Source organism: Hipposideros armiger, unplaced genomic scaffold, assembly GCF_001890085.2.
Source record: "Hipposideros armiger isolate ML-2016 unplaced genomic scaffold, ASM189008v1 scaffold_152, whole genome shotgun sequence".
Classification (NCBI taxonomy): Eukaryota; Metazoa; Chordata; class Mammalia; order Chiroptera; family Hipposideridae; genus Hipposideros; species Hipposideros armiger.
The window spans coordinates 1,408,108-1,420,129 of record NW_017731502.1 but is presented as its reverse complement, the minus strand read 5'-3'; the positions used below and the strand labels follow the sequence as shown (position 1 = coordinate 1,420,129).

Sequence of the window (12,022 nt, the reverse complement as noted above, 5' to 3'; positions counted from 1 at the left end):
GTGAGCTTTCATGAGCTGCCGTGAGCGGCCATCCAATGGCTGGCGAGCGACTGCCTCAGCCGGCAAGAGCGCAGTGATAATGCCAACATGGGCCAGTGAAGTGACTTCTTCCACGACTAGACTGAAGAACAAAAGGACAGCAACTTGTCTGTTCCCCTTCCCCTATTCCCCAATGCTGTTCCACTCTCCCAATTCCCCAATTAAAAAAAAACAACACAACAACACAGCTTGACTCTGTGTTTGGCACTTCCCCTAAATTATCTTTCTAAATCATCTTAAAATCCCTATGAGATTGATAGAGACATTATGTTGTTCATCTATAGATGAGGAAAGCAGATTTGGAGATTTGCCTGAGATCTCAGCTACACTAAGTGTTAGAGCTGTAATTCTTACTTTTTTTAAAAATAATTTTTATTGGCGGAACAGCCATGGTCATTGGTTACCCTATTGCTTTTATGCTACAATGGCATAGTTGACTCTTCTAGGGAGGGCACAGCTCACAGTGGTTCATGCGGTGACCGAACCAGCAACTCTGGTGCCATTAGCACCATGCTCCAACCAACTGAGCTAACCGGTCACCCCAGAGCTATAATTCTGAGTCAGGTCTTCTGGACTGTAGATCCTGAGTTCCCAACCCCAACACTCTCCTGACTGTTTAATTCTCACTGCAGTCCAACCTCTATTATCATCATCCCCATTTTACATATGAGAAAACTAAGGCCAAGGTGAAGAGACTTGTCTTGTCCCCTTCAGTGAGCTCAGTTGGGATTTGAACCCATGTCTTCTGCAGAGTTCCAGATTCTGTGCAAGCTCTGGTCCTCCTCATCTGTTTGAGAGGGGAGCTTCTTTTCTGACTTGCTGAGGCCATTAGAGCAGCTGGCTTTTTTATGACTGGGTCTTCAAAAGCATTCCCTGAGCATTTGGGTGGAGAGCTGAAGGCCTCCCCTACACACAGAAAGTCACAACTTGTCCCTGTGCTGAACTCCCTGAGCCCCACTCCTTTTGGGCTCTGATCCCCAGATATTGCAAAGAAGTCGATTTGGGCAGCTTGGATGTGGTTTGGATGGTTTGGGGCAGTTTTTCATCTCCTGACACAAGAAACATCTTTTTGAACTACATTCCCCAGCGGTTTGCTGGGGCTCCCTGGGTGAATGTCACTTGAGAAGGAGGCTTTCCAGACACTTTTATGAAATTTGCTAGAAGGTTCTTTTTGCTAATGGTTTCTAAAAATGTGAAGGATATCACTTCTTAAAAATCTAGTTTCTTTCTCTTCTAGACCCAAATATGTTCTCTCATCATCTCTTGTTGTGGTACATGCACAATTAAGATTGCGCATGTGTAATCAAGATTTGAGTCAGAGATGAAAGCTGCTGACACCTAGTATGGTCTAGGGCAGGAGGAAGCAGACCCCTCTTCTGTGCTTGGGGGAGTGTTTGTAGCCACAATGTTTTTGGAGGAAACTGAGTGGTTTTCATCAAAATTTAAGATGTGTGTACCCTCTGATACAGCAGTTTCACTTGTACACTAGGGAAATACACACACAAATGAGGAAAGACAGGTGAACAAGGATGTTTGTTGTAGCGTTATTTGATAGTGAAGCACTTCAAACAACTGAAATAAATATCTATCATTTGAGAGGCGGTTAATGAGGTTACAATATAATCATACACACCATGGAATACCATGAAGTTATTTATAAACATCTGAAAACATCTGCATGAATATAAGTTTATCAATATTTATAAATAATGAGGATAAAGCATATGATATAATAAATTTTGACATGTATATATCTATGACATTATCACCAAATCATGATAATGAACATGCCTACTACCCCAGAAGTTATCTCTTCTCCTTTGAAGCCCCTCCTCACATCCCTCCTTGCCCCTGCCGTCCCCTGCAGCCACTGATCTGCTTTCTGTCACTGTACAAAAGTTTCCATTTTCTGGAATTTCATATAAATTAAGTCATACAGTGTGTGCTCTTTTGTTGTCTGGCTTTTTCCACTCAGCATAGTTATTCTGAGATACAGCCAAGCTCTTTGTGTGTGTCAGTGGCTTATTTTGTTGCTGAGTGGTGTCCCATTGCATGGATATGCCACCGTTTGTCCCTTCACCTATTGATGGACATTTGGGGTATTTCCAGGTTTTGAGTATTACAAATAAAACTGCTAGGTATCTCTGTGTGGGCCTCATTATGGACATATGTATGCATTTCTGTTGAGGTATAATTAATACTTTTGAGGTGTACAGAATGGTATGAGTTTTTTTTTAAAAGATTTTTATTGGGGAATTGGGGGGATGGGAACAGTGCTGGGGAATTAGGGGAAGGGGAACAGACAAGTTGCTGTCGTTTTGTTCTTCAGTTTAGTTGTGACGGACGTTGCTTCACTGGCCCAAGTTGGCATCATCATTGTGCTCTTCCCAGGTGAGGCAGATCAGTCGCTGGCTTCTGGACGGCCGCTCACTGCGACTGCTGGCCGTTCACACTGGCTGCTGGCTACACACGGTAGCCCATGGCAACCCACTGCCACAGGGGCTGCAGCCTACGCCGTCGCCAGCAACTCATGGCAGCCCAGCTCCAGGTTGAGCTGTTGTTCAGCATCTTAGCTGTGGAGGGCAGTGTCACTGGCCCTCATATGTGGGATCCGAACCGGGGCCCTCTGGCGTCCCAAGCCAGTTCTTAACCATCGCGCCACTCGGCCGGCCCCAGAATGGTATGAGTTTTGACAAATGTAGACAGTCATGTAACTACCAGCCCAATCAAGATATGGAAAATTTCCATCATTCTAGAAAAGTCCCTTGGGCCCCTTTATAGTCAGTCCCCCTTCCCTACTTCCAGCCCCTGGCAACTCCAGATCTAATTTCTCCGATTAAATATACATGGGTCAGGGGCCGGCCATGTGGCACGTTGGTTAATAGTTGGCTTGGGAGCACCGACTCTGAGCGGCAGGTTCCTGGTTCAGATCCCACATTAGGGCCAGTGACGCTGCGCCCTCTACAGCTAGGATGGTGAACAACAGCTCGATCTGGGGCTGGGCTGCCGGGAGTCGCTGGTGACGGCGTGGGCTGCAGGGGGGCTGCAGTGGGCTGCCATGAGCTGCTGTGGGTGGCTGGCAGCTGGCGTGAGTGGCCCGCAGCTGGCATGAGCTGCCATGAAACGCCGTGAGCGACCGTCCAGTGGCTGGCAAACTATCTACCTCACCTGGGAAGAATGCAATGATAATGCCAATGTGGGCCAGTGGGGTGGCATCCTCCACAACTAGACTGAAGAACAAAAGGACAGCAACTTGTCTGTTCCTCTTTCTGATTCCCCAACGCTGTTCCCTCCCCCCAATTCCCCAATAAAATCTTTAAAAAAAAAAATATATATATATATATATATATATATATATATATATATGTCAGAATTCTACATCCTAAAATGTTTATTTTATATCATAAGAGATTGTGCCTGTAATTGTTAATAAGGTTAAATTATTAATGTAAGTAAATTTCTCAGCATGTAGTAAGCACTATATAAATGATAGCTATTATTACTGTTAATTATTACCACTAATAGACTATTGAATGTTTACTCTGTATCAAGTTATCATACTTTATACTTTAGATGTATTATGTCATTTAATCTTTTTGTTAGTCCTATTATCCCCATTTTCCTGATGAAGCAACTGAGGCCTACCTAGAAAGGTTAAGCCACTGCATTTATGGTACTTTTTGAGTGTACAATGAAATGCCCTGTGTATGTTGGGAATTTAGCAATCCTCCAGTTCTTGGATGTTTTGCTTGTTTCTGGGATCCTTGCATTTCTTTTTAAAAATCCTGTTGGTTTTCTGAGAAGTTTGTGCAGCTCTGGTGCAGTCATGGAGGTGGGTGGGTCAGGTGTGGTTGGATCCCACACCCTTGCAGCTCACTCAGGGGTGTCTCCACTCTTCTTCCCACAGAAGGATTTACTCCTCAGTGAAATTCCAAGCAGCACCACCTCGCTGTGCTCCAGGAAGATGGACATGGAGAAAGTGATGGCCAGGGAGATCTGCCAGAAATACCTGGATAAGAGAGCAGGGAGGCTGCCAGAGGATTGCGCCGAGGCCTTGGCCATGACTGCCTGCCTCTGCTTGCGGAGGCGGAATGCCAGCTTGGCGGAGGTGAGCTTGACTCTAAGCTGTTCTCCAGTGACGAGCCCTGTACTGGGTCAGTTTGGCCTCACTTCCGGGGGTCGCATGGGTCTGCTTTACCAGGGACTGGGTTAAGACTCAGGGTCGATCCCTTCACCGAGAAGTGATCTCATAAACCAGGGCCCTATTTGGGTTCAAGTAGCAGAATGTGTTGGAGGTCCTGTCAGCAAAACAGGGAAGTATGTGGGTAAGAGTGTCTTAGGTGCCTGAGGGCGGTATGCTGTTGGCCTCAGGGGCCCAGGACTGCACCCTTGGATGTTAACAGAACTATGCTTTCTCTGAATCTGCCTTATTCCTCCTCTTCTCTCTGGAGGCCCCCTTTTTCTTTTCTTTCATCTTCTTGGTAAGGGACTATAGCCATATTCATTTACAAGTTATAGCTCTACCCCTACTGAAAGACCAAGTCTTTCAGTGAGAGAACCTGATTGGCCTACCTAGGGTCAGTTGTCTATCTGTTGGCCAATCAGGTAAGATGGGAGGGGGGGGTGGTTCAGTATATAAACCTGGCAGTCAGTAGATCAACTCCTGACGGTGCAAGGGCCAGGTCCTAGAGAAATTGAGCATCCACAGCCCGTGGCTAGGCAGACACCCTAGAAATCAAACACCACGGGATAAAACATTTTCCTAGGGACAGGATATATGCTAGGTCTTTCTAAGGATAAAATTATCACCCAAGAGAACTCAGAGATCATGTAGCTGAGTGATTTTCGTGTCTGGCAAAAAGGGACTCCTTGAAAGTATGTCAGGAGTTGCTTTTGGCAGCAAGAGGGCTATGGGGAGCTATAGGCCCCACCCATAACTTCAACCACACACCACTTTCACTTCTTATAATTATATTGGGTTCTCAGTATTTTATTTGAGGAAAGGGTTTGGTAGCTGAAAAAAGTCTTCAAACACCACTGCTATAGTCCAAGCCTCCCGTTTTATAGATGGGTAAGTAAAAGAGAGAGGAGAAGATGGGACCACAGAGTGAGTTTCTATCAGAGATCTCTGGACTTCTGGTTCAGCCCAATATCTACTCTCTTGCAACTTGAGTTATTGTTCTAAGCCTGGGCTATTCTCCTATGTCCAAATGCCACAGGGTCCAGTCATTCCTTCAGCAATTGTATGCTGGGCTCTGGGGATATATCAGTGAACAAGCCAGGCCAGTTTCACTTTCCTAGAGCTCACAGACATTGCACAGTAATAGACTGTGGTGAGTGCTGGGATAGTGTATGACGGAGGCCCCACCCAGGAGGACTTCCGGAGGAAGTGATGTGTAAGCTGATGAAGAACTAAGCAGAAGGAACAGCTTATGCAAATGTTCTGAGTTGAGAGAGAGGTTTGCGTGGTCAAGGGCTTGGAAAAAGGTCAGAGTGTCTGGAAAACAAAGTACGTTGGGGCAAAGTGGCTTGTGATGAGGCTGCTGAGGAAGGAGGAGCCCAAAAATAGAGGGCTGTGCAGGCACAGTCAGGATTTTGAGGAAGTCACTGGGCATTTTAAGCAGGGGCAGGACATAATCAGATTTGCATTCTAAAATGATCTTTCTCTCTCAACCACTTATTCTTCCATTTCAGCATTCGTTCCTTCATTCATTTCATTCTTTTGTTCAGTGTATCAGTTAAAGTACTCTGGAAGAAGCTACTATAATGAAGAGACTCCAAGCTACAGTGGTTTAAACGAGACAGCAGATTATCCTCCTTAGCTTCACAGTTTGATATAGGCAGTCCAGAGCTGATGTGGCAGTGTCACAGTATTGGGGACCCAGGCTCCTATATTGTTGCTCTGCTCTCCTTACCATGTGGCTTCCATTTCAGAGTCCAAGATAGCTTCTCTAGCTTAGGTCATCATATCTGCATGCCAGCCACTGAAAGGGGGTTAAAAGAAAGAGGAGAACACACCCTCTTTCTTTTAAAGGTGTGACCTGGAAATGTGCACATCAGTTTTTCTCACACCTTATATGCCAGAACCTAGTTACATGGCCACACCTAGTTATAAGGGAATAGCGTCTTAAGCTTGGCAAATATTTATTGGGCATGCACTGTGAACATTTATCTCGAGAGGTGACATTTGAACTGGGCCTTGAAGGATGAAGAGGCATTTGCTATGTACAATAAAGGGGATAGAGCACTTGAGGTATAGAAAGAGGAATGAAGAATGGTCCTTGCCCCTAGTATTTTACAGCCAACCTAAGAAGAGAGAGCAACTGGGTCATGGACTTTAAGACAAACAGGACTGGGTTCATTGGTCAGCTCTGCTATTCATGAGCTGGGTGGCCTTAGGCAGGGAACTTAACCTCTTTGATCTTTTAATTTCTTATGTATTAAAAATTCATTTTGCATCATGTGTCAAATGTGCTTTGTAAATTGCAAGGCACCGAGCAAATGAGATTTGTTATTGTTATTAAGAGTATGTATGTATTATGCCCTTTGTATGTAAATGTGTGTGTGTGTATAAAGAAGAAACATTCCTTCCCTGCCTTCCTCCAATTTTCCTAACCTCCCTAACCAGAAAAGCTCTCAAGGACAATATCTATATTACTTAGGGCATTTCTAGTTGAAAGTGATAGAAACTCAACTCAAGCTCTTACAGAGAGAGACAGAGAGAAAGAGAGAGAGAGAGAGAGAGAGAGAGAGAGAGAGAGATAGATATGGGAGTAGAATATCAATGAGTGAATGAATGAATGAATGAATTTATTGGTTCATTTAACCAAACAGCAGACAGGACAGGCATTGCTAGAGCAGCTACAATAGATGCAGTTTCTCAACCTTAAAGGTGGAGCTATCTGTGCCTGTGCCTGTGGCTCTCTCTCCATCTCTTGCCTCTGCTTTACTCTGTGTTGGGGCTTCATTTTCACCTACTGTAAATGGGATTTCTGTGTGTGGTGAGGAGTCTGGCTCTGCCAATAGAAAGGAAAGGGGGAGTCTTTACTCAACAAGCTTTAGGTGGAAAAATACCAGAGAAGGATTTTGATTGGCCTGCTTGGGTCATGTGCCTAAACCTGGACCAATAGTAAGGTCAGAGGAATGCGATACTATGATTGGCCCATCTTGGTCTTGTAGTGTCATCTATGGCTAGGGTTGCGGGGTGGGGGGGGGGAAAGTTCAGTTCTTTTTAAAGGTAGTGTGCTGTTCTTCTAGACAAAACAACAAGCATTTAATTCTTTGGTGTCTGTCTCTCCAGAGGCCTGAGAGACCTGTTAGATTTTGTATTTCAGAAAGGATTCCTGGTGAATGCTCTTGTTTCTCTTCTCCCCAAGGTGTGTGACTCTGTGGCCACTGTGGAAGAGCGGCTCAGAGGTCAGGAGACGTCGCTCCCATGGGGTGGGCTTTCCGAGGGCACAGTCTCTTCCTCCAACACTCCAGAAGAAACGGACGATGTAGACAATTCCAGCCTCAATGCCTCCTCCTCCATTAGGGCAACACCCCGGTCTGGGGCTGCTACTTCGCTTGCCTCCACAGAGGATGGAGAAGACAGGATGCAGGCCGACTCCTCCACTGAGGCCTGTGCCAGTACTGAGCCTCCCCAGGATGGTAAGTGTGTGGGGATCTGAATACATATACACACTCATTTATGTATCCCTAAATCAGCCCATCATTTATTCCTTCTATCTCCCTCCATTTCGTGGCCATTTGGTTATTCAGCTGTTCATATACTGGCTGACTGCACAAAGAGAAACCTAGGGGTGCCACTTTGACAGCTCCCTCTCCCTTTGGGCCCCTCTGTGTCCAGTCCATCACCCAGTCCTATCCATTGACCTAAATATCCTCTGCTTCTCTGCATTGCCCTCACCTCCCTACCTCATTTAAGCCACTATCCTCTTGCTGGATGACTGCACAACCTCCCTTTGTCCTCCCTGATCCACTCTGGCCTCTCCTCAGTCCTTTCTCCAGGGGCCAACCAGAGTGGTTTTTAAACTCAGGTTTAAAAACCATGTCCCCCCTTGCTTAAAGCTTTTGTGTAGCTCCCATCGCACTTAGGGACCAATTCAGAACTTCCTCCAAACCTGCCAGTCTCTGTGTGGTTTGTCGTTGCCCACCTCTCCATCTTCACTTCACAACACACAGGCCATCCTGTTTCTAAAGATAACTTCTATCTCTGCCTCTCAGGTCCAAATATACTAGGCTTCTGTCTGAAATAAAAATTTGGAAGGCCTTTTCAATGCAGTGTCCTTGTTCTCTAGTAAATGCGGTTCAATGACTGTCCCAGGCTCTGACCACTTCTATTGCTCCTCCTCCCATGTGGAAGAGAGAGGGTGTAAGTGTTCACTCTACCCCTTCCCCTCTTCTATAGGGAGGAGCATGGAAGCCCCCTCCTTTCTTTCCTTTTCTTAAGGAGGGCGCATCTCAGTGGCCCATATGGGGATTGAACCAGCAACCTTGGTGTTATTAGCACCACGCTCTAACCAACTGAGCTAACTGGCCACCCTGAGCCCCCTCCTTTCTGAAAGGTGGGGGCAGGTGATGGCTTCCCTGAAAAGGCAGAAGGTGACAAAAATGCTCATTGCACTCAGTGCCTAATTCAGAAACCTGACTTAAGGAACTCTGACCAAGTCTGACTTTCTAAGAATAATAGTACCTATCTCCAAGTGCCTTTTGTTCAAGTGACCTTTTGTTTTTTACTTTCCATTGAACATCAGCTACAGAGACTTCGTGGAAAATCGAGATTAATGAGGCCAAAAGGAAACTGATGGAGAATATCCTGCTCTACAAAGAGGAGAAACTGGACAGCATTGAGCTTTTTGGCCCCTGATGACCAGAACACAGCAAGGACCCCTGTCCTCAATTAGAAAGATGCCTGTCAAGATAAAGGTCTGAGGCAGAATCCAAGATCTCCCAGGAAACACAAACCAAACATCAGCTTTCCTTGGTGGGTGGGGAGAGAAACTTCCATATCCCAGAGTAAGTGAAGGAAGAAGGGACCTCAGCTTTTATAGACATCAAAATTCATGAGGTCCTCTTCCTTTGTGGGATTTGTTAGTCAGAGCTGGGTGCCAGGAGACTGGAGCGGAAAACCTGGTACGTAGGCCCAGGATGTGGGCAATTTTGTGGTTCCAGGGAGGGTGTGACGTTAAACACCCCAACAGATGCCTTTACCCAGTTCTCAGCCCTCAACAACTAACTGACAGCATTCTGAACGCTGATGACACTTTCCAAAGTTAAGATCTCTGGGTTATATTTGCCAACAGCCGCCTGCAAATTCCATGACCTGCAAGATTTTCAACTTGTGTCCCAGTGCAGTTCTTGACTCGTTTCTCAAGGTCTCAAGTTTTACAAATGCCAGGCACCTGGCAAAGGGCTCCGTAGGTTTTCTGCTTTCTCTGTTGGAAACCTTGCAACCCACAGGTATTTATTTAATATCCACTCTACACCTTTATCCTCCCATCCCACCTATGCTAATATTTTTATTGGAGCTTTTATTTTGAGAATATGTATTATTTATAGCTGGATGAAGAATCAGGAGAACTGGTTTCATGTCTGATTCTGCTGCTAATTCAGTCAATCATTTAATTTCTGGAACCTCGGTATCCTTGTAAGTAACACTTGTTCATTCTCCCTCACTGGGCTGTTGGGAAGAACAGGTGAGACATGGCTACAGAAGTACTGTATTTTGAAAATGTACTTGTCCTGTTTTATAAAATAAATAAAAAGACATTAAACTTAGATTTCGGCCATGTACCTAATGTTTATGCAGTGGCTATATTTCTGAAAAGTCATTTTGCAGATAATGTTTGTGAAACAACTTTTATTTTAAATTCAGTGTGCCCTATTTTAAGTAATCCTACTATAGTGATTTTTCCCTTTTTATTTTTGTAAAATAAAAATACATTGATAAAGTCAACAGATAACCTTGTAATTAGTTTTGTGTCCAGATGAATTTACCTGGAGAGTAAATTCTGCATCCATGAGCAGAGTATCATGGGGTGGCTAAGAGGTTGGGCACTGGCTGTAAATGTTGGCTGTGAGTAGCTGCATGATCTTCGGCCAAATTAGGGAGTTACTCTGAGCCTCTATTTCTTCATCTATACAAATGGGGAGAATAAAAAGTACCTGTTTCCTAGGTTTGTTGTCAGGGCAAGGGGCAGACTCTGTATGCTGTAAGCAGTCAACAGCCCTCAGCAAGGTCAGCTTTGTACTGATATGTAACAAAGCCAGGTGGGCTCCAGCCCAGGCGGACAGTGATCTGTACTGACACCCCTATCTTAAGCTCTGGTGGCTTTGAGGATTCAACAAAAGTATGTGTCACATGCCCAAAGCAGGACCTGGCATGTGGTAAGTACCTTACAATTGTGAGCAGGGTGTTTCCAGGGCTGTTTGGGCAACAGAGGGCAGATGTCAATAGGGTACTGCTTATCCAGACATGCATTTTCAGACTAGGTCTTCATAGATTTCTGGAGAGATTCACTGAGAATCTGATGAAAGATACGGACCTTCTCCCCTCAGCAAATTGTAATACAAACATATACAACTCTGTATATGAATTCCAGGGGTTCATGGGTACCACAGTGCCTTTCCATTATCCCCAGAGGAACAGACAGCTTGACTTTTTTTTTTTTAATAGATGCATGTGACTAAAAAAATCCAAAAGATTACATAGTGGAAAGGAAGCCTTTTAACCATTAGGAATTTAGTCTCTCATTTCTTCTCCCCAGAGGCAACTGCTATTACTAATTTGGGGTATTCTTCTAGAGATGATAAACAATTTTATCTTGTTGCTCAACTTCATTAGTCATCATGTGCATCACGTGCTGTTGAGTTGGCTCTGACTGCTGGTGACCCTATGAATGAGCGAGTTCCACAATGTCTTATCCTCAACAGCCCTGCACAACACATAGACTCATGCCTTTGGCTTCTTTTATGGAATCAATCCATCTCATATTTGGTCTTCCTCTTTTCCTGCTGCTTTATATTTTTCTCAGCATTATTGTCTTTTCCAAAGAACCCTGCCTTCTCATGATGTGGCCAAAGGACAGTTTCAGTTTTGTCATTTTCGCCTCCAACGATATTTCAGTCTTAATTTGCTTTGGGACCCACTTGTTCATCTTTCTGGTTGTCCAGGGTATTCATAGTGCTCTGCTCCAACACCGTATTTCAAATGAATCATTTTTTTTCCTATTAGCCTTATTCACTGTACAATTTTTGCATCTGTACATAGTAATTGAGACTACAAGGGTGTAGATGACCTTAACCTTGGTCTCTAATGACACGTCTTTGCTCTTGGTAATCTTTCCTAATTCTTCCATTGCTGCCCTTCTGAGTCTCAGCCTTCTCTTGATTTCTTGGCTGCAGTCTCCATTTGAATTGATGACTGAACCAAAGTAAGCATTAGTCATTAGGGAAATATAAATCAAAATCACAATGAGATACCACTTCACACCTGCTCAGATCCCTAGAAGAAAAAAGACAACATCAAGTGTTGGTAACGATGTGGAGAAATTGGTACCCTTATACTTTGATGGTGGTCTTGTAAAATGGTGAGCTGCTTTGGAAAACAGTTTGGCATTTCCTCAAAAGGTTAAACATAGTTTCCTTATGACCCAGCAATTCCGCTGATATCTACCTAACAGAAATGAAACCGTGTCCATACAAAAACTTGTGCACCAGTGTTCATAGCAGTAATATTCAGAAGAGCCAAAAAGCAGAAACAACCCAAATGTCCATCAGATAAATGGATAAACAGAATGTGCTATATCCATATGTTTTGGAATATTATTCATAAAACTTTTTTTTTTAAAGATTTTTTATTGGGGAATTGGGGGAAGGGGAGCAGACAAGTTGCTGTCGTTTTGTTCTTCAGTCTAGTTGTGGAGGACGTCGCTTCACTGGCCCAAGTTGGCACCATCATTGCGCTCTTCCCAGGCGAGGC

General features: G+C 44.5%; 1 protein-coding gene and 1 non-coding gene across 7 annotated transcripts in view; one reads left to right on the top strand and one right to left on the bottom strand.

The window, feature by feature from the left end:
* VHL (von Hippel-Lindau tumor suppressor) overlaps positions 1-9,997 on the top strand; it is a 71,023-nt gene extending 61,026 nt beyond the window's left edge. For 5 of the 6 annotated variants that reach the window (XM_019651110.1, XM_019651111.1, XM_019651109.1 and 2 more), the window contains 3 exons: positions 3,947-4,147; positions 7,416-7,689; positions 8,796-9,997. In XM_019651110.1, the coding sequence (XP_019506655.1) occupies positions 3,947-4,147; positions 7,416-7,689; positions 8,796-8,908 (588 nt within the window). In that variant the 3' untranslated portion in view covers positions 8,909-9,997. The remainder of the gene's footprint in view (positions 1-3,946; positions 4,148-7,415; positions 7,690-8,795) is intronic. The other variant, XM_019651112.1, reaches the window with a different exon arrangement.
* Positions 8,507-8,580, bottom strand: TRNAI-AAU (transfer RNA isoleucine (anticodon AAU)). Its single transcript has one exon. It is a non-coding gene; the product is annotated as a tRNA-Ile (tRNA).
* Positions 9,998-12,022: the final 2,025 nt, after the last annotated feature.